The 23,560-nt window shown below is 45.2% G+C and overlaps 1 protein-coding gene across 1 annotated transcript in view; it reads left to right on the top strand.

The window, feature by feature from the left end:
- The window catches only part of LOC126195525 (uncharacterized), a 237,150-nt gene that overhangs the window by 191,088 nt on the left and 22,502 nt on the right, over positions 1-23,560 (top strand). Inside the window, exons 5-6 of the mRNA XM_049934152.1 lie at positions 8,839-9,169; positions 19,310-19,695. Of these exons, the coding sequence (XP_049790109.1) occupies positions 8,839-9,169; positions 19,310-19,695 (717 nt within the window). The remainder of the gene's footprint in view (positions 1-8,838; positions 9,170-19,309; positions 19,696-23,560) is intronic.

Raw genomic sequence — 23,560 nt, 5'->3', positions numbered from 1 at the left:
TAGGCTTCCGAAACCCTACAGACTGTACAATGGGTAGTCATAAGGTATTGATTATCAACTCTGAAAAAATTTAACCATGTAATTTATGTTTTGTTTGTTTGCTAGCACATGCCTGCAGTCCTGATACACACTGAAATCCTCGAGTCACATTATCTTATCATGTCGTTACAGGAGCCAAAGCGCAGCCCACTGATAAAATGGAGTATCATATGGTCATTCGTTTTCGAAAGCAGCGGCAATGCCTCACGCCATTCATGCGGATAAAGCAGTCATCTGGATTCTTCTTTTTTCTGTTGCTTTTGTCCTGTATGTACGCAGGGTCGCCATGGTTATTTATCGTAACTGACATGGAAAATTAAGCGGTGGTCCGATGCCCTTCCTGCCGCCTGGACGGAATACGAGTATTCCAAGTGCACTAGTGTTCGAAATTAAATCAACAAACCACTATTTCCCCGTCCTGTGTCTGATTCACCATATACTCATACAAACTGTCAACAAATGTCCGTATGCTCGTGTTCTGCACGGAAGATGGCATTCCAGTCAACGGACAACCACCCCAACGATGACGTCAGGGCACCTATCAAAGGGGCAGTGTTTCCAAGGTATTCCGACATCTACAATCACTGTGTACACAGTCACAGACGGTGCAGTATGGCACAGACAAGAAACCTACCAGACTCCTGCAGTGGAGGGCCACAGGAAGAATGGAAGCAGAACAGTAGTAAACTGATGTGGACCGATGGCTTAATGTGAATCGCTCTGTTATTTCTCAGGTATGGCGACAGTTTATAGATACCGAAACTGTATCCCTAAGACTAGGGCAGGGCCACTTACGTGTGAAATCAGAAAGGGAGTGCCGTTTTTGTCCTGTAAGGGCACGACGGTACCGCCTTAGTACTGCACGGCAACTGGCATCTAACCTTACAACATCCACTGGACGTGTTTTATCGAGGCAAACGGTGAACAGAAGGCTTCAGCAGAGCGGCCTTTTTTCTTGGAGACCTGCTGTCTACCTCTTGGGTGCCTTCACAGAAGAGAGCGTCTAGAGTGGAGCCGTCAACATGCCACCTGGACGGTCGAACGGTGTGCCAATGATCTTTTCACAGATGAGTCTCGATTTGGTCTGAAGACTGACTCTTGACGGATTCGCATATGGAGGGCACGTGGAACACGATTTCGGGACGCAAACATTGTGGAAACAGACCAATATGGAGGAGGATCCCCAAGGGTGTGGGCAGGGTTCGCGAAGTTGTTCGGATTAATCGGCAAGGTTTAACTGCTGTCAGGAATAGTAACGCGATCTTGTGATCTCATGTGCGGTTGTTACGTGGCGCTGTCGGCGCAGACTTTGTATTGATGGACGGTAGTAGTCGACCTCATAGAGCACTGGTGCTGGATGTTTTCTTGGAATCGGAAGATATTGCACGTTAGGGGTGGCTTGCTCGCTCTCCCGATTTGAATCCCATAGAGCATGTTGGGGATGCAGCAGGGAGACGGGTTGCATGTAATAAGCATCCATCAACCACTCTCCAAGACTTGTGAGCAGCTCTGCCGGAAGCATGGGTGTCATTACCTCAAGATGAGATTGATAGCATTATTCACAGTATACCCCGCCGTTGTCAGGTCTTTGTTGCTGCCAGAGTTAGTCACGTCCATATTCAGCACATTAACCAGTTGTGGGAAAGTGTGTGCAAATCTGTTAAGTTAGGAAAAAATGAACATTTTTGTCTACCTTTATGCATATTGCAGTTGTTTACATTCTGTATTCTTTACATTGTTTCTACTTTACTGCCACCTGTTTGAACCGTTTTGTGACAAAATAAACGCAACCTTGCAAAATTTCACTTTGTTGCTTTAATTGTGGACACCAGTGTATCCGCATGTAGTGTTATTACGTGAAAGTGTATGAACGTTTGCTAAATGTTCGCGAATTATGTAACTGAGGCGAGCCTTGGGAACTAGCCCATTATTCACCAAGTCAGGTGTGGAAAACCGCCTAAAAAGCACTTCCCGGCTGGCAGGCACGCCGGCTCTCGTCGTTAATACACCTGGCGGATTCGATCCGGGGGCGGCGCAACTGCCCGAATCCCGGGAACAGGCGCGTTTAATGTGCACGGTTATGTATTCATCCGGATTAGCCTACATAAATGTATCATTTCTGCTTCTGCTGATAACGAATTACCGCACATAGGGTTAACAGGTATCCGGCTTTAGCCGGACATGTCCGGCACTTCACGGTCGTGTCCGGCCAAATATTTACAGTTCCGATTTTTCTTGGGCTTTTTAGCGATGAAGTAGAGAACGCCGAACTAAGGCCCATTCCGACTAATGACGTAAGCGCAGGGAATAATAAAAGACGGAATAAGGTGATATACCAAGGGATATGCATATGTATCAAAAAATGGTTCAAATGGCTCTAAGCACTATGGGACTTAACACCTGAGGTCATCAGTCCCCTAGAACTTAGAACTACTTAAACCTAACTAACCTAAGGACATCACACACATCCATACCCGAGGCAGGATTCGAACCTGCGACCGTAGCAGCATCGCGATTCCGGACTGAAGCGCCTAGAATCGTCGGCCACAGCGGCCGGCGATGTATCAAATAATGCTATCCTTATGTCTGTGTCGTACGTTTTTCTTCGTTTTGAGGGTTTCGCTAACTTACGAAAAGCCCTTTTTTCCACAAACGAGTAGACGTATCAAGTTGAAATTTATGCCATATATTAAGGCCTACAGGTGTAAAAAATTGAAGCTTCTACGTCAGTGCAATCAAAAGATACGGCCATCGAAGTCAAATACGAGGGTTGGAACTTTAATAATGGCAACGTTTGCTAAATTTACAGCTCGTACAAATTAGATACGTGTTCCAAAGTTTTACTGACCTTCATAGTAGTCGCCAGCATTGTGCATAACCCGTTGCCAGCGATGTGGAAGTCGTAGGATACTCTTAGCAGTGCCAGTTGGTTGACAGTTCGAGCGGCGCGGTCTATTGCCCGACGAATTTGTAGCAGTTCGGAAGCGAATGACGTGAAGTTATTCCTCCAGTTTAGAAATCGAGTTGAACTTACGAGGGCTCAAGACAGGGGAGTGCAGTAGGTGGTATAACACTTAGCAGCTCCATCAGTCGAACAAATCAGTATCAGCTTGCACTCTACGTGCTTGAGCATTGTCCTGCAAAATGACGGTCAGGTTCTGCAGAAAAAGTCATCACTTCTGTCTCTAAGCTGGTCGTAGATTTTGTTCAAAAAATGAACAGCATAGAGACAAAAGAGATGACACTTTCTGCTAACCATCATTTTTCAGGACAATGCTCAAGCACGTACTGTGCAGGCTGTTAATGATTTGTTTGAAAGATGGGGCTGCTAAGTGCTGTACAACCTACTGCACTCCCCTGACTTAAGCCCTCGTGAGTTCACCTCGATTTCTAAACTGAAGGAAACACTTCACGGCATTCGCTTCAGAACTGCTACAAATTCGTCGGGCAATAGACCAAGCCGCTCGAACTGTCAACACAACTGCCACTGCTAAAAGTATCGCTGGCAACGGGTTATACACAATGCTGGTGAGTACTTTGAAGGCCAGTAAAACTTTTAAACACGTACCTGTTTTGTACGAGCTGTAAATAAATAGTTGCCACTATTAAAGTTCCAACCCTCTCGTAAACTCACTCAACAAAACCTACAGAATAATTCCCCTCGACCTAGTATCATGAAATTTGTCATGAAGCAAGGTTTCACAGTAGAAGTGAACAAAAAAATTCGAAAATTGTTAACCTGCAATTATATCACACGAAAAAAACATTTATTTCGTCATTTGTTATCTAAGTCAAAATTCAGACAAAACGATCGGTAGTTCTGCATTCAGACGCAATTGTAGAAGTCGAACATCAGGCGGGGAAAGATTTAATTGATCATGTGACACGTTTCGGAATTTACTCATCGTCAAATATCCATGAGCGTTTACTGCACGTAGATATGGCGTATGTGAAACGCCATATCTACGTTTAGTAAACGCCCCTGGATATCTGGTGTATAAATTCCGAAACGTGTCGTATGAGCAATAAAGTCCGTCCTTGCCTGTCCGTCCTTGCCTGATGCTCGACTTTTACCATTGCGATCCAGTCAGCCTGGATAGAGAACTATTGATTAATATGATAATGGTCGCCTGCCTCTTGTTTGACTTTATGTCACACTTGCATTATTGAAATTAAAACACTCTCGAAAATCTCGGAACCCTTCGGACCGATATCCTGTCAGTATCAACGTCGATAACAGGCAGTTTTTACTGTTTACTGAAGAACTTTTTAGTTTTATCCATATAAACGTGTCTGTAGGAATAACGCAGCAATTAAAAGGACTGAGCATTTAGTATCATAATTGCCAAATTATAAGGCTCTTTACCGATTTTTTTAGATTAGGCACTTTAGGGTTGATCTCGCCAAAAAGTGACTGTAGTTAATAGTTAGTGATGACTGAAAATACCCAAATGTCTACACTTGTATTTAAAATAGGTAGGACTGGCTTTTAGGCCAAAATCCGGCTTTTCCACTGTATTTTCGGACTCTGTAAGCCTAACCGCACGACACATTCCACTTTATCAATCGGCGGCGCCATTTTCTCTCGGATACTCTAGCGGCATGCTAGGGTGCTCTGCTGCTGGAATTTCAACGTGTATAAGGACTGCAGACACGTACTTGCAATCAAACAAATATTGATCACGTAACTTCATTTTATGAGGTGATAATTATAATATTATGACTTCGTCCCCATATTACGTAGTTCATATTGTAGAGTGTCTGAGCTCACAACCCGGTTGTGGCTCCGTGGGGCGGCGACAAGCGCGTCATGGAACGCTCTTGGGCCGCCTGGAGAATACTGTTTCCCAGAGCGAGACCACCGTGTGCCAGCTTGCAGGCGCATCGCAGCGGCCGTTTGTCCTCCCAGCCAGTTCTCCGTCGGTGGGCCCATTCTTCTGTAGAGGCCATTGACGCGCTGTCCCCCTCCGAAAGACTCCAGTTTTCACGGCCTCGCCATTCTCTCTCTCAGCAGTTAACCGGGACATGAAAAGGGTGGTCGCCTTTTGTTTCCCCCCTGCGACTCGATTCCTTTGCCAAAGGGTGACGAAGCCACAGAGCGAGGAGAGGCGGCGACGATGGGAAAAGACGCTGCGGAAAAAAACGGGCGCGGATGCGACAGGTCGTTCTGCAAACTCTACGGTTCGAAGCAGACTGAGAGGCGAGAAGAAGCAGACCGGGAGCGACGGTAATCCACACGGAATGGACGAGGGAAGATGGTTGGATTGCGTATCTACAACACAGGGGTTACATCTCCATGGATAATTTGGATGTAGGCGTGCAAGGACTTTCTGGTGCTGCGTCTGATGATCTCACTAGAACTTTCCAATATGTCTAGCTAGCACTTGTCCGACATAAATTTCAAGCGATGATGCTGACAGTTAACGGACGAACTGTAAGAATTCTTGATGATCAAATTTGCATATCATATGTAACCTCTCTGCCTAGCCAGTCAACATTTGAGTGTTTTGCTCCTTAAATTTCCGCATACAATCGAAATCGAATAGTATCAAAAACCTACAATATACACTATGAATATTAAGTATGGGGACAAACTTCAGATTATTCCTGACGGAAAAGGGACAAAAAGTTCATAGCGACATATGTCCGGAAACGGACAGTGAGTCTGCAATAAAGCAATTAGTACCATTACATACGTGTTCCAAACTAACTGATTTCAGATGTTCCATTTTTCATTTCAGAAGCAAGCAGAGATAGTTTTTGTCTACGGTCAAGCACTAGCAAAAGGCCGAGATGCCGAACAGATTTATCGAGCCACTTTCCTGGTAGACAGCACTACCCAACTCGCGAAACCTTTGCACCGACTTTTCGACGTGAGCATGAGTCCTTGCAGAGAGATGAATGACTTGGACGGCTGCGGGATATTCGTGCACTAGCTCTGAAACAATAGGTTCTACACGATATTCAGACAAGCACCCTTGATTTTTATGCGCGATTGCATCTGAGAAGTGTTTTGTATGCTGGCCTAGTTGCTGATTTGCAGACCCTTCAAAAGCGTGTCCGAGCAGCCTGCCACGCTATAAGGTCACAACCTAGACCATTCGAAAGACTGAGGCAATCCGCGATGCCACGTGTGAACGCTTGAACTGCTTCCCGTGGTGGCCGCTTAAAACGTGTTCCGTAAAATGGAAAAATAAATATATCGTAATGTGTAATTTAATGTAGCAGTACTAATTGCTTTACTGTACAATCATCATCGTTTCCATATTCCAGACATATGTTGATATGAACTTTTTTTTCTACTTTTTCCTGCCAGAAGCTACCTCTTGAATTTGCCCTCTTAATAATCATCAATTATGTGACGTTCTTATTGAACACATTACACCAAACTAATAACGTCATTTATGTCATACAAGCATATTATTATTTCTTTACGTAAGCTAGAATGAAATGTTTAGTTGCAAAAATGGTATCAATTATGCGACGTTCGTATTGAACACATTAAACCAAACTAATAACGTCATTTACGTCATACAAGCATATTATTATTATTATTTCGTTACGTAAGCTAGAACGAAATGTTTAGACCAAAAACGGTGAAGACAGTTGTGCATTTTTTCTCCCCTCCTGTTCGGTCTGTACATCGAAGTAGCAATGACAGAAATGAAAGAAAGGTTCCAGAGCGAGATTAAAATTCAAGATGAAAGGTTATCAATGGTCAGATTCACTAATGTCAGCGCTATCCTCAATAAAGTGAGAAGTAATTAATGGACGTTGCATGGAATGAAACGTCTAATAAGTCTCAAAGTAAACCGAAGAACGACGAAAGTGTGAGGAGCGGTAGAAAGGAGAACAGCGAGAAACTTAAAATCAAAATTGGTGAAGTAATTCTGCTGTCTTGGAAGTAAAATAGCACATATTTGAAGAAGCAAGGACATACAAAGCAGACTGCCACAGGCAAAGAGAGCGTTCCTGGCCAAAGGAAAGGCTAAAATTTCTGAGATTGTGGGATTGATTCATAGTATTGTATGGAAGTGAATAATGTAAGGTGGAGAAAACTGCAAAATAGGAGAATCTAAGAGTCTGAGATGTGGTACTGCAGAAGAATGCTGAAAAATAGGCGGTCGGATAATAAGTGATAGGTTTTTTGCAGAATTGACGAGGAGAGAAATATGCGGAAAATACTGACAAGAAGGAGGGACACAGTTATTGTACCTGTGTTAAGACATCAGGGAATACCTTCTGTGGCATTAGATAGAGCTGTAAAGAGTAGCCGGCCGCTGCGGCCGAGCGGGTCTAGGCGCTTTAGTCCGGAAACGCGCTGCTGCTACGGTCGCAGGTTCGAATCCTGTCTCGGGCATGGATGTGTGTGATGTCCTTAGGTTAGTTAGGGTTAAGTAGTTCTAAGTTCTAGGGGACTGATGACCTGAGATGTTAAGTCCCATAGTGCTCAGAGCCATTTGAACCATTTGTTGTATTCATCCCTCAGTCTCTCTATAGAATTTTTACTACCAGAGTTACCTCGATTACCAAAACAAGCATGCCTTGATGCCCCAGGACGTGTGCTAAAGTCTGATCCCTTCTTTTAGTCAGTTTGTGGAAGAACTCTTTTTTTTTTATTTCAATTCGATTTAGCACTTCCTCATTAGTTGCTCGATCTAAGCATCAAATCGTCAGCATTTGTATGTAGCACCACATTTCAAAAGTTTCTATACTCTTCTTGCCTGAAGACAAGAAGATCTTACAATGTTTTTTCCAGACATTTTTAAGACATTCCTTTCACTTGCTCTTCCAATTCCTTCCTGTCTTTGGCAGATTTACAAGTCCTCGGCAAACTTGCACGTTTTTATTTCTTCTCCCTGAACTTTAATTAAGTTTCCAAATTATTCATCGGAACAAACACTGGTAGCAGTTACTTCTGTAAAATATCTGGGAGTATGCGTGCGGAACGATTTGAAGTGGAATGATCATATAAAATTAATTGTTAATTGTTGGTAAGGCGGGTGCCAGGTTGAGATTCATTGGGAGAGTCCTTAGAAAATGTAGTCCATGAACAAAGGAGGTGGCTTAACAAAACTCTCGTTCGGCCTATACTTTAGTATTGCTCATCAGTGTGGGATCCGTACCAGGAGGGGTTGACGGAGGAGATAGAGAAGATCCAAAGAAGAGAGGCGCGTTTCGTCACAGGGTTATTTGGTAAGCGTGTTAGCGTTACGGACATGTTTAGCAAACTCAAGTGGCAGACTCTGCAAGAGAGGCGCTCTGCATCGCGGTGTAGCTTGCTGTCCAGTTTTCGAGAGGGTGCGTTTCTGGATGAGGTATCGAATGTATTGCTTCCCCCTACTTATACCTCCCGAGGAGATAACGAATGTAAAATTAGAGAGATTCGAGCGCGCACGGAGGCTTTCCGGCAGTCGTTCTTCCCGCGAACCATACTCGACTGGAACAGGAAAGGGAGGTAATGACAGTGGCACGTAAAATGCCCTCCGCCACACACCGTTGGGTGGCTTGCGGAGTATAAATGTAGATGTAGATACCTTTACTGCTTGCTTAATGTACCGATTGAACAATATTGTGGACAGGTTACAACCTTGTCCGCAGTCCCTTTTCAACTACTTCAGTTGTATACAATATTTCGCTCCCTGTATTTCATGTGTGTCCCCTTCAGAATTTCAGAGAGTTAATTAGCCAATAGTGGAACAATAAATAATTCAGTCGTTCTGGTGAGTATGCTTACTACTGCGGCACCTAACGTGAGTGAATGTGGTAGTTGAGAGCGAGGCGCCACTTGTTGGGCAGGTCCGCCAACTACGAGTCGTCGACGGGCCGGTGCGAGCTGTCGGACATGGACCGCGTGACGGGCGGCGAGTCGCTGTCGGCGGCGCCGGGGCAGGACTACCTGGAGAACCAGTGCGCCGAGGAGCCGGCGCGCCTCTGCGAGTTCCGACGGGTGGCCGGCCGCGTGCTCAAGACGGTCGACGCCGTCTACCAGGACGTGCACTCGGCCGACGAGTGCCGCGAGCTGTGCCTCACCTCGCCCTTCCGCTGCCGCTCCTACGACTACGGCGAGACGGGAGAGCTCGTCTGCCGGCTCAGCCACCACTCCAGGACCACGCTCACCGACATACAGGTCAGCACATTCCGCCCTCCTCCAGCTTAACACCACTCTCGTCTCATCTCTACCTTACATCTCTTTCAGTACAGCCTCCATTGCGTCTCCTCTTACTTAAGATTGACATCAAACGCGATACATCTGTAATGGAGCAGGTTACAAGGCGCTTGTCTGACCAGTTCTAGGGTGCTGATGAATCTTCCTGTTTGTATGGGCGTGGTCCATTATCCTCTTTTGTTCCTAACCAACAAAGTAAATCTGCCAGGAAGCTTCAATCAGCGCACACTCCGCTACAGAGTGAAAACTTGATTCTGACAACATCCTCCAGGCTGTGGCTAAGCCATGTCTCTGCAATATCTTTTCCTCCAGTAGTGCTAGATCTGCACGGTCTGCAGGCGAGATTCTGCGAAGTTTGGAAGGTACGAGACGGGGTACTGGCGCAATTAAAGCTGTGCGGACAAGCTGTGCGGACGGGTCGTAGGTCGTGCTTGGGTCGCTCAGGCGGTAGAACACTTGCCCGCGAAAGGCAAAGGTCCCGAGTTCGAGTCTCGGTCGGGCACACAGTTTTAATCTGCCAGGAAGTTTCAAAGGAAACATGTCAAGCTCTCAGATCTCCAAAGTATAACGCCCTCCTCTGGTGGCATGTCATTGATAATCCAGGACACTATGACTACTGCCCACCACGACGTTGGATGCTGCCTGGTGACGTTTCAAGCACGTGACGCCTATGGAAAGTATGTAATCGTAGCAGAGATGGATGTGGTATTATCCTAGCGAAAATATGGGCTGCAAATGGGGAAATCCAGTGAGATAAGCGACTTTGTCAAAGGACAGATTATTATAACGCAAAGCCTTTGAACGAGTATCTTTGCATGTCCAAAGGAACAGCCACAGCGGCGAACTACAGCCGCTGTGAAATTCATAAAATCAATTCGCAATTACGAATGAGAACAACCATCAGCATGCGTGTCCAAACGAACATTGCATCGTAATCAGAATAACACAGTAACTGTAATATCGTATTTATCTGCCGATACCGGGAAGCGACTTTCAAATATAACGTCTCACCTGTTTGGGAATATACATAATGGATGTACGAGTACAGGTCGCAGACGCATGACTGACGACATATGGAAGCTTGGGTCTGGCCTGAGTCGTGCACGGATAGCCAAATGATAAGGCGGCCGCTCGCGACAAGCGGAAAATCTGGGTTCGAGTCGTCCAGCACAAACTTCCATTGTCGTCATTCCATTCTACAGCTGATGGTTGTCCACATTCGCAATTGCGAATTCATTTTATGTATTTTATAACGGCTGTGTCGCCGCAGTGTCTGTACCTTTGGATATGCAAGCACGTCCAAAAGAACTTTGCATCATAATCAAAATAACGCAGGCCCTGCAATATTTTACTTCTATCAGATTGTCTTCATATTTTAGACGTATGATGGTAGGATCTATAAAGGCTGGGGAAGGAGGTGCCTTTCTCCTGTGTACCAGGGCACATGGGTATTGCGGGGAACGTAATGGCGGATGTAGCAGCCAAGGAGGCTTTTCGTGACTCTCAGCTACTTCAGGTGCCATCCCTCTATATGCTATCGCCCCGCTATTGATAGAGAGTAATGCGTCGATGGTAAGAAGAATGGCTGGAAGTGACAGACAGTAAGCTGCGTCTGGTAAAGTCCACAGCGCGGCCGTAGCGTACCTCCTTCCAGTCGTGCAGGCGGGACGACGTCCTCCTCACTCGACTTCGCATAGGACAGACCCCTATGACACACGGCTTCTTGCTCCGGCTAGAGGACCCTCCAATGCATGGTGCTTGTGCCATACAGATCATAGTGCGCCACACATTTTAGTATACTATGTTTTTTTGTTCAGACCAGAGGGCAGCGACTCATTTGCCATCTATTTTAATTGGCATTCAAACGAATGTGGTACGACTTTTATAGTCCCGTACATTGTCCGCATTGTTCCCCAAACTTGTAGGGAGAAGTTTTTAATGTGTTGACAGGGTGTTTGACTCATCCATGTTTTTGTAAGCAGTCGGCCAGTCATATTTCCCTGTGCATTTATTTTAGTTCTTTTATTGTTTTACTTATGTTTTCATTACCGTTTTAGCACATTTCAGGAATTTTACGTTATCTTAAGGAATGTCAGATAGTGTGCTTGTCGGGGTGACGTGAGAGGTTGGGAGAGAGTGACTGTAGTTTCTGTAGCTTCACTCTTCAATGTTTGCGAAATTCTTAGCCATTTTAACCACATTCGTTCCTACTAATTTTCGTACGGGCGCTGATAACATTATAGTTGAACTGTATGTACTGTGTCTTTTCAAAATTTAGCGATAGACGATTGGCTAGGCCCATTAACTGCTCCTAAAACTGTACTTAATTTATGTTTATTGCAATGTTTGTATCAACTGTAAACGAAACAAGCACAACATCTGGTAATGTTACTTACGAAAGCTCATTAATATATATACAAGAGAAAGTAAAGATGAAAATTTGTGGTGCACCGCTTGTAATTTGTACGAGGGTTGAATGGAAAGTAATGCCTCCACCTTCGTTAACTGGGTTTGGAAGGGAATATTTTAATAAATCAAACGCAGAAAGAATCCTTAGAGTGTGATCTTTAATTACCAATATTCACTTTTCCACATAATCACCAGCCAATTGGATACATTTCTGCCAACGATGAACAAGTTTTCTGAAGCCGTCACGGAAGAAGTCGACACACTGTTTCCGCAACCACGGCCTCAACAGTTCGTTCTCTCTCTCTCTCTCTTTTTTTATATACCATGCCGACTGTCCTTGCAATTTGTCTCTGAGTGATACGACCATCGTCCTGAATCAATCTGTCAACATTTTGCTTGTGAAACTTGGTGGTTGCTGTCACATGACGTCCAACTCATTGTCACGCAGGTCAGATGTTCCCGCCTCAACATCTTTAAACTTAGTCGCCCAACGACGCACAGTACTCACATCAACACAATCACCATAAACTGCTTTCATTCTCTGATGAATCTACTTTGGGGTGACACCAAATTCAATGACTGCACACTGCTTAAAGCGCGTTGGCTGACCGTCTGCGCAGGGTTCCATGCTTTACACTGTAACAACACAACCGTTCAATGCTGAGGCTTCCCGGCAACTGGAGCTGTAGAGAAGAGGCTACGGAACAAGCCAGTACCTGCCGCATACCAATGCTGCCAACTGTTGAAGAGTTACGAAGGTGGAGGCATTACTTTTCAGTCAACCCTCGTACATAGCTGGATGATGACTGACACCTTAATACAACATTCGAAGTTTTCTATCAGACAGTTACGATTAGAACCATTTTGCGGCATTTCTTGTTAAGCAACCCAAATGTTGGTTTGAATACCACAGAGGTTTCCTAGGCATTGTCATATTCACAGATGGTGAGCCCATATCTTCCTCCGAACTTTGAACTGCCTTACTCAGTTATAAGAGGAATTATTGTTTAACATGTACTGTACACCGAACAAAAGTGCAGCTCAGCATTTTACACATTAATTTATCACTGCCAGAGGTGAAACAAGTAATAAATGACAGATAACCCCCCCCCCCCCACAACTGATCGAGGATGAACCCCCAAACCACTGGGTTCGTAGTTTGCCACTTTACCATCGAACCGCACTACATTCCCTACTAAACCATAATACTTTAATGAACTTAAAAGATATTGATTTTTGCGCAGCCAAACGCTTTTGACAGATCACAGAAGATATTAGTTGCCTATAATTTACTGACTAATGAATGAAGTCCATTCTCGTTGTACGAGTAATTAGCCTTGTCAATATCGGAACATTTTATACCTCCAAATAGTGACCTTGAAAAGATATTGCTTATAGTTATATGGTAGGACACTGATACTAGCGACTTCGACGCATGAAAGAATAGTGAGTTTGGTAATGGACGGAACTCTGGAGGGAAGGGGGTTATAGAGGAAGACCAAGGTTTCGAGCAGCTTCAAATGCGTGTAAAGTGCAGTAGTTACGCACATATGTTGAGACCTGCACAATACAGACTAGCGTGGAGACTTATATCAAACCAGTCTTCGGATTGAAGACTTCCACAAGAGTCAAATGGTTACGAAGCTGCTTGTACGCGACTACGTCAGCTGAGACCACAGGAATGCTGTCCTCTCTCGGTTACCGTTCAGCTCGCGGGACTAGCAGTACTTGGCGCATAGATTGCAGGACTGCGACAGCTGACAGCGCTCATATCCTTAAACGCCTGTACAGCAACACGGCGCCTCACGTTTCCCTGCAACGCTTCCGTTAGGCGCTACTCAGGCGTGCAGAAACCGCGTCACAGATACGGTCGTCGCTAAACTCTGCGCCTCACACCTTTATCTGTCCTCCGGTGCTTTACGAGCAAACGTTTAAATGATGTATAGTATCTCCCTGCCGATAACAGCAAGACTATGATTAACTGTGCGTAGGGCGATGTGGCTAGCACTGAGTCGAGCTACATTTTACGAGAAATGAGATGAAGTTAGTTACCTGGATGCTCAGGAAACAGTTAAAAAATTAATAGAACGCCAAGAGTAATCATCCATTCTCCGAATTATGGTGCTCTCTCCAAAAGGGATACAAAAGAATAAGTAACAAATATGTCCTGTGCACACAGGGTCTCGAATACTTAACAAAATGTTCTGCTATTCTTCCACGCATATACTTCTCCTTTCTCAGACGATCTCGGTCCATGCGTCTCATTCTTGCCATTCACACAGTTATTTTGCATTAAAAATTGCTAGTATCTGTCGTAACACCAGAGAGAATGCGTCTGACGTCTCTTAGGAGGGTCATCCAGTATGTTCACCGTAGGGAACATGGTGGATCGTTTTTTATACCATTATTATAGATTCTCTTGTTCCATTCGCGCGTTGAGCGAGGGAAAAATTTGCCGATTATACGCGTCTCTACGCGCCCTAACCTCTCATTCGTGAAATACACGATGGTTGCTAGAGAATGGTCGCACAGTCTTCCTCGAATTCAGGTTCTCTAAATGTATTCAACAGGATTTCACGATAACTACGTCGTATTTCTGGGGATTCCGATACACACTGAAGTGCCAAAAAAACTGGTACACCTGCCTAATATCTTGTAGGGACCCCGTGAGCAAGCAGAAGTGCCGCAACACGACGTGGCATGGACTCCACTAATGTCTGAGATATTGCTGGAGGGAACTGACACCATGAACCCTGTAGGGCTGTTCATAAATCCGTAAGAGTACGAGGGGGTGGTGATCTCTTCTGAACAGCACATTGCAAGGCATCCCAGACATGCTCAATAGTGTTCATGCCTGAGCAGTTTGGTGGCCAGCGGAAGTGTTTAAACTCAGAAGAGTGTTTCTGGACCAACACTGTAGCAATTCTGTACATGTGGGGCGTCGCATTGTCCTGCTGGAATTGCCCTAATCCGTCAGAGCGCACAACGGACATGAATGGATGCAGGTGATCAGACAGAATGCTTACGTACGTGTCACCTGTCAGAATCGTTTATAAACGTATCAGGCGTTACATATCACTCCAACAGCACGTGCCGCACGTCATTACAGAGCCTCCACCAGCTTGAACAGTCCACTGCTGACACGCAGGGCCCATGGATTCATGAGGTTGTCTCCATACACGTCCATCCGCACGATACAATTTGAAACGAGGCTCGTCCGACCAGGTAACATGTTTCCAGTCATCAACAGTCCAATGCTGGTGTTGAAGGGCCCAGGCGAGGTGTAAAGCTTTGTGTCGTGCAGTCATTAAGTGTACACGAGTGGGCCCCTCGGCTCCGAAAGCCCATTTCGATGATGTTTCGTTGAATAGTTCGCACGCTGACACTTGTTGACAGCTCAGCATTGAAATCTGCAGCAATTTGCGTAATGGTTGCACTTCTGGCCGCAGCGATGTCGGAGATTTGATGTTTTACCAGATTCCTGATATTCACGGTACCCTCCTGAAATGGTCGTACACCAAAATCCCCACTTCGTCGCTACCTCGGAGATGTTGTGTCCCATAGCTCGTGCGCCGACTATAACACCACGTTCGAACTCACTTAAATCTTGATAACCTACCATTTTAGAAGCAGTAACCGATCTAAAAACTGCGTCAGACACTTGTTGTCTTACATAGGCGTTGCCGACCGCAGCGCCGTATTCTGCATATTTACATAACTCTGTATTTGAATACGCATGCCTACACCAGTTTCTTTGGCGCTTCAGTGTATATTCCCAGAGAATTTTTCTTAGTCTAGCATATGCAGCATGTAGTTCTGTTACAATCATGGCAGCCCGTTTCTGAAATCGTGTGGTATTTGCAATACTGTCAAACTGACAAATTTTCCAAATCCTGGACCAATACTCTAGCGTCTTGTACGGCGATTTCATTTACAGATGGATTGCACTCTCCCAGGACGCTTCCCACAAATCTAAGTATTCCATTCGCCTTCCCCATCACTGAGTTTAAGTATTCGGTTCATTTCACCTCACTTCTTATTTGTTTATCGTATAGCACACATTAAGAGGTTTTGAATCACCTGGATATGTATACCTACACAAAAATTACTAACCTACTACAGATTAAAATTTCAACATAGTTCTCCAGAATAACATAACACAGATGACAATAGGTACAGACGAAAACAAGGCCTTTTTATACAGTTTATCGCACCACTCGTCACTGTCAGGAAATATTTGAAAGGACTCTTGCAGTCATGTGCAAGACATCTTGACACAACATAATCACTGTCTGTCGCTCCGTACCAGAATCACAAGATGGCGACGAAAATTTGCTCTACCTTTGGAAAGTGTCTGCACATCTTCCATGGCACATTCGAATGCGTCATCACTTCTTATTATTTCTCCTAATACGTACACAATGTAAAGTCCTCAAGATGTTTAACACTGATCTCGTAATCGAGTACTATCGGTATCACTGCCTACGTTACACGCACTATCTTAGACTTTGCCACGTTTAAAGATAGCTTCCATTCATTGTAGCAAGTGGAAATTTTTCTACAAGCCCCCCGCCTTTCCGTATGATTGTCCAGGGACAATAACTTAATGTGGATAACAGCATAATCTGTGATACAATTTTCTAAATATGTTGATCTCTCCTGAACAATACAGAATCTATTATTCTTCCTTGGGACAACTCAGAGTAACTTTCGCTTTCAGTTGAGCGCTCTTCGTTCACTATAGCGACATAGGTTCCGTTGGCTAAAAACCCATCGAGCGGATCGCATATATAAGACGACAATTCACGTGATGGTAAGCTCACCGTAGAAAATATTTGTCATCCCCTCAGAAGAGCACATGGTCACTTTGGAGCACTGAAGATGATGTAGAGCTGGTACCAGTTGTACACGTGACCTTCCATTGCAGACTTATGGCATTACAGTGAACTGGTGTGTATCTGACAGTTGGTTGTATGGAATCAACGAAGTTAGATGAGTCAGCTTGGAGACCTAACAGAATGACATAAAGGAGCTATAATGCTTGGGCGTGCCTACGACCACACAATGAATGACGTTGCCCGATTTGCTGGTGGATCAACGTGTACTGCGAAAGTGTGTACAACGAATGCAACATGTTACATGGCATGAGAACAGTGGTCCTAATTCGACTGGAACTGTTGCTGCCAGTGAATGCTGGTCCATCTCAACCAGTTTCCAAGGAAATGTTGTTACGGAAATTGCATGTAACGGACAATGGGAGTCGGTACTTCACAAAGGCGATTATACACTGCAGCACATAAAGTTGCACGTCTTCAGTAGGCCAAACAACACAGAAACTGGACAGTAACTGACTGGATGCGCGTAGTGTGATCACACGAGTCGCAATTTTGCCTCATTTCAAATGAAGTCAGTGCACTGATGTATTCTGTGGAGGTGTAGTGCAGGGTGGATCATTCAGGTTTCTGTGAATATGAACGAGGATGTTTATATCAACATCCTTGTTGACCAATGGTTGTCCTTTTTTCTACATCTTCGTGATGAGTATACTGCGGACACTCCTACCTTCCAAGATGACAACATTCGTGTTCAACAGGGCTGCATGCACACGTTTCGGGTTTGATGAACAATGAAGCACCCTATTGCACCTCGACTAGCCTGTAAAATCATCCAATCTGTATCCTGCAGAAACTGTATGGGACTATTTGGAACCACAGGCGGAAGGTAGCAATCAACATCCTGTAAATCTGGTAGCTGTGCAGGATTTAATCGTGCAGGATTTAATCATCTCTGAGTGGCTTCAGTTGGATACAACATAACTGAAGAAACGTGTGGGCGGTCTTCCTCGCCGAATTGAAGGAAGCAAGGCAGATTAGGGTTTAATGTCCCATCGACAACGAGACCACTAGAGACGGAGCCCAAGGTCGGACTGTTCCACGGATACGGAAGGAAATCGACCATGCCCTTTCAAAGGAACCATCCTGGCATTTGACTGAAACAATTTCGGGAGATCATCCGACGAACTGAGGCAGTTATCGAGTGTAGACGTGATGTTATGTGGTACACTACTGGCCATTAAAATTGCTACACCAAGAACAAATGCAGATGATAAACGGGTATTCATTGGACAAATATATTATACTAGAACTGACATGTGATTACATTTTCACGCAATTTGGGTGCACAGATCCTGAGAAATCAGTACCCAGAACAACCACCTCAGGCCGTAATAACGGCCTTGATACGCCTGGGCATTGAGTCAAACAGAGCTTGGATGGCGTGTACAGGTACAGCTGCCCATGCAGCTTCAACACGACACCACAGTTCATAAAGAGTAGTGACTGGCGTATTGTGACGAGCCAGTTGCTCGGCCACCATTGACCAGACGTTTTCAATTGGTGAGAGATCTGGAGAATGTGCTGGCCAGGGCAGCAGTCGAACATTTCCTGTATCCAGGAAGGCCCGTACAGGACTTGCAACATGCGGTCGTGCATTATCCTGCTGAAATGTACGGTTTCGCAGGGATCGAATGAAGGGTAGAGCCACGGGTCGTAACACATCTGAAATGTAACGTCCACTGTTCAAAGTGCCGTCAATGCGAACAAGAGGTGACCGAGACGTGTAACCAATGCCACCCCATACCATCACGCCGGGTGATACGCCAGTATGGCGATGACGAATACACGCTTCCAATGTGCGTTCACCGCGATGTCACCTAACACGGATGCGACATCATGATGCTGTAAACAGAACCTGGATTCATACGAAAAAAAGACGTTTTGCCATTCGTGCACCCAGGTTCGTCGTTGAGTACACCATCGCAGGCGCTCCTGTCTGTGATGCAGCGCCAAGGGTACCCGCAGCCATGATCTCCGAGCTGATAGTCCACGCTGCTGCAAACGTCGTCGAATTGTTCGTGTCGATGGTTGTTGTCTTGCAAACGTCCCCATCTGTTGACTCAGGGATCGAGACGTGGCTGCACGATCCGTTGCAGCCATGCGTATAAGATGCCTGTCATCTCGACTGCTAATGATACGAGGCCGTTGGGATCCAGCACAGCGTTCCGTATTACCCTCCTGAGGCCACCGATTCCATATTCTGCTAACAGTCATTGGATCTCGACCAACGCGAGCAGCAATGTCGCGATACGATAAACCGCAATCGCGACAGGCTACAATCCGACCTTTATCAAAGTCGGAAACGTAATGATGGTACGCATATTTCTCCTCCTTACACGAGGCATCACAACAACGTTTCACCAGGCAACGCCGGTCAACTGCTGTTTGTGTATGAGAAATCGGTTGAAAACTTTCCTCTTGTCGCACGTTGTAGGTGTCGCCACCGGCGCCAACCTTGTGTGAATGCTGAAACGCTAATCATTTGCATATCAGAGCAACTTCTTCCTGTCGGTTAAATTTCACGTCTGTAGCACGTCATCTTCGTGGTGTAGCAATTTTAATCGCGAGTAGTGTATTTCTGTTATGTCCCCCGGTACGCCGAAATTTTTAGCCCAGCGTGCAAGGTACTAGTATGTTCTCCTAGGTTTCGGATCGACAGTATGTTGCGAAGCGTCTCAGGTAGACAATACTATGGGTTGCCTCCTGGACAGCTACTAGCACGCATCACGAGCTTGGTCCATTCCACGTTTCAGTCACTGTTGGCACGGCAGTAACTCTTTGCCCGATTCTCCCGCAGGAGCCGTACCTGGTGGTGCCCGAGGCTGCGACGTACGAGCTGCGCGCGTGCTATAACGTGACGGTGGAGTGCGGCGCCGGCGACATGGTGGCGCGCGTGCGCACCAGCGCTCTCTTCAGCGGCCGGCTGTACGCGCGCAACGGGCCCCGCGCCTGCGCCACCACTGTGCGCTCGTCGCTGTTCTTCGAGCTGCGCATGCGCTACGACGACGTGGAGTGCGGCGTGCGCCGGCTGGCCGCGGGCCGCTACGTGGCCGACGTCGTGGTGCAGCACCACGCCGCCGTCCTCACCTCGGCCGACCTGGGGCTCGCGCTGGCCTGCCAGTACGACCTCACCAACAAGAGCGTCAGCAGCGAGGCCGATCTCAGCGTGCGCGGAGACGCCAGGTGCGCATCACACCGCCCCCTACCTTGCCCTGCGCCTTTCGCACCGTACTTTTCTAACTTTAATAGTTCTTCACTGATCTCGCCTCTTCTACCTACCTACACAGAACACCACCTGTTCGTCTATTCGAGGGCCTCACACGCCAGCGACATACCGCTGGCGATCCAACATCGCGTCCAGTTAATGGCTCTCTTCCAGCCTAGCGCACGCGAGCGATTTGTTTAGCAGTTTCAGCCAAGATTCGTGAAGTATCTTGAAGTACTCCTACGGAAAAATTAATTGCTATGTTTAATATAAGTGGCGCTTGATCAGCATATGCCCAGTAATGCTCGTAAAAAAAGACAAAAAAAGAGAGTAGAAATTTATTATATTTGTTTTGGAAAGCTCTTCTTCTTGACAATCTTACTCAATATATCACATTTTTTTAACAAACGCAAAGTGTGCCAGTCTGTAATTCTCAGATATATCTTAAGGTCTTCCATTTATTTTTCATTTACTAGTCTTGACATTGTCTTGAAAGGAGGATATAAGATGAACATCAACAAAAGCAAAACGAGGATAATGGAATGTAGTCGAATTATGTCGGGTGATGCTGAGGGAATTAGATTAGGAAATGAGACGCTTAAAGTAGTAAAGGAGTTTTGCTATTTGGGGAGCAAAATAACTGATGATGGTCGAAGTAGAGAAGATATAAAATGTAGACTGGCAATGGCAAGGAAAGCGTTTCTGAAGAAGAGAAATTTGTTAACATCGAGTACAGATTTAAGTGTCAGGAAGTCGTTTCTGAAAGTATTTGTATGGAGTGTAGCCACGTATGGAAGTGAAACATGGGCGATAAATAGTTTGGACAGGAAGAGAATAAAAACTTTCGAAATGTGATGCTACAGAAGAATGCTGAAGATTAGATAGGTAGACCACATAACTAATGAGGAGGTATTGAATAGAATTGGGGAGAAGAGGAGTTTGTGGCACAACTTGACGAGAAGAAGGGATCGGTTAGTAGGACATGTTCTGAGGCATCAAGGGGTCACAAATGTAGCATTGGAGGGCAGCGTGGAGGGTAAAAATCGTAGAGGGAGATTAAGAGATCAATACACTAAGCAGATTCAGAAGGATGTAGGTTGCAGTAGGTACTGGGAGATGAAGAAACTTGCACAGGATAGGGTAGCATGGAGAGCTGCATCAAACCAGTCTCAGGACTGAAGACCACAACAACAACAACAACATAGTTTAACTAGAAGATGTTTTATTCATGATGGTTTGAGAACAGCGCGGCTGTCTTCGTTAATGCCGCTGAAAAAAAAACTGCAACCGGTCAAGCACCTCCACGTTCTGAATGAATGAATTATTTCGTGGTAACATGTTTCGGGGCTAGATACATCTTCAGACGGGAGCGAAAATTTCTCCTACAAATTTAAAACCCTCGCCGCCCTCTGACGACGTATCTAAATTCAAAATTAGTCACGATGAAATAGATCATCCATTTAAAATGCGTGTATGCCTGGCTGGTTGCAATTTGTTCTTCAATGATATTTAATTACAAGTATTTAAGCCATTTATATCTACATCCACATACATACTCCGCAAGCCGCAGTGCATGGCGGAAGGTTCTGGATGTTTCTATGTAAATGATATCAACAGCTGTGCTGCTGGTTGCTCTAACTCTGTATAAGGGAGAGAGAGATAGCTCGAAACTGCAAGGGACTGGAATACATTTCATGGAGAAGCATGCTTTTGAAATTAAGTTAGTATTACCGCATTCACTACAGAAGTTAAAAAGGTTAATAAAGGGTTAAGTAGTTTAATGACTAAGTCACAATAACCAAATGGAGCTCTGTACATTGTCATTATAACCATTCACTTTCTATGGATTTCTGTTCCACGGTACAAGCTTCAAATTGCTGGACTCATATTAATCCGAGATAATCAATCCTTTTATATCTCTATCAATTCTTAATTTGATAGCTCCTGCTTTGAGTTTATTTCTCAGGCCGCTTCATAGTCCTGGAACAACTCTATAAATTGTAATGTGGAGTCTTCATTCCATGGGGTCACTCGTAAATGATACAAAAGTACACGATACCATGATTACTGTACAAACGGATCGCAGCCAGCCAGCAATGTAGTTGCAGGCGGGCGATTAGTCACAGGCGATTCATCAGATCACCTGGGAATTTCGTGCGATCAGAGATCCAAAGCTGTGATCTGAGCAAACACATGCTATCTACCTTTAGATAGCGAATTTGTAGTCCGAATGCTACAGATCTGTCGATTGTGTGTGGGGCCCTTCCACTAGCACTCACCAACAGCATACGTCCACTTCTCCACGCAGTTTTCTACTCACCTCGATCGTACCATAAAAAAAAAGAAAAAAAAGTCTGAGGTGATTCCTACAGTTTCCTCGATGTGACTGACGGACAGTATGTTCCTGTTTGGAGTCAAGACAGTTACACCACTTTAAAACTACCAAACACATGGTGAACAACTTCAGTCGTTGGGACAACTGCACAAAATTGAATTGTCAACTCGGCTATCACTCGAAAAGTACTTTTAAGAAACAAAGTGTTCAAATCAACATAGAAGCTAGATTCTCTTTGGAATAGAAACATATGATCGCTGTCATCAGCATTGAGATATAGCAAACCAGCTTCAGAGCCGCCTCCGTAACCGAGGACACGTAACACACGCCTGTATGTTGGCCCTCGACTCGGAGGTACGCCGGTTCGAATCTTAGTGGTAGAATCTGGCTGGGAAGGGTAGGAGAGGCATGGCGCAAAGTTGTTGATCAAGAGTCTTTGATCCAGTGCCCTGGGTTAAATTCCGAAACCTCTCCGAAGTGTCTCATAAAGCGAGAATATGTGACACTGCTGATGGTGATACATCCTTCGGATGGTGACGTTCAGCTCGGGGGTCTGCGTTGATGCTATTCGGAAGGAATAGGTTGTTGCCGGCACCAGGTTTCAGTCTCTCCCTTCCCTTCATCCCAACAACACGAACCCAATACAGGCATACATCATAGTCATCCACACGACACACATACACACTTGATACTTCGTAACAGGTCCGAGTAAGGCAATGGCAAACAAGCTCCACTAGGACCACGTCTAGTGCGGCATACAAGATTCCTGCATCTACTCTCCTACCCTCATTCCGTGAGCATGGGCAACTTTGATTTCGAGGCCAGTTTCAGTCAACTGATCAATAGGCAAGGCATGTTAACTGGAGACATACTGTACCACTAGTAAGTTAAACGTAGCACATAAACCACGAGCTACGTCAAGAACGGTAAAGTGTCAATGGTCCAGCATTGTCCATAGCACACTGAGTACACCACATGTTCTCTTCCTGTCAGTCTAAACATACGGCGACAGCACCTGTCCACAGATGACTAGATAGTTTTATGTATTTGTTCTGACAATAGATGTTCCACAGCTACACGTCGTAATTATTTTATTTACTTATATTTCTTTTTCTTCGATTAGTTACGGGATCACAGCCAAAAATATCAATAGCGTATGCAGTCAAACCAAGCTTGAAGGCACTACTGTGTACAAGAAAGAGCGCTTGAGATTGAGGTTTCGACTGCGAAACTAATCGTGAAATTATTTAATATAAGTACATAAAGTAAAGACGAAGTGTAGACTGGGGACTTATATTCCCAAAGCAAATCCCTGCAAATTGTTGCATTCAGGAATTTGTACGAATTGAATGCTTGCAGTTGTGGGTCACTGATATTTTAGTGACAGGTCTCTACAATTCTTCGTTTCTTGGGTTGAGTTGGGTCGTTTGGGAGAGGAGACCAAGCAGCGAGGTCATCGTTCTCATCAGATTAGGGAAGGACGGGGAAGGAAGTCGGCCGTGCCCTTT

The sequence above is a fragment of the Schistocerca nitens genome, chromosome 7 (assembly GCF_023898315.1).
Source record: "Schistocerca nitens isolate TAMUIC-IGC-003100 chromosome 7, iqSchNite1.1, whole genome shotgun sequence".
Lineage (NCBI taxonomy): Eukaryota > Metazoa > Arthropoda > Insecta > Orthoptera > Acrididae > Schistocerca > Schistocerca nitens.
The sequence above is the reverse complement of the archived record's forward strand: the minus strand, read 5'-3'. Positions and strand labels throughout refer to the sequence as shown.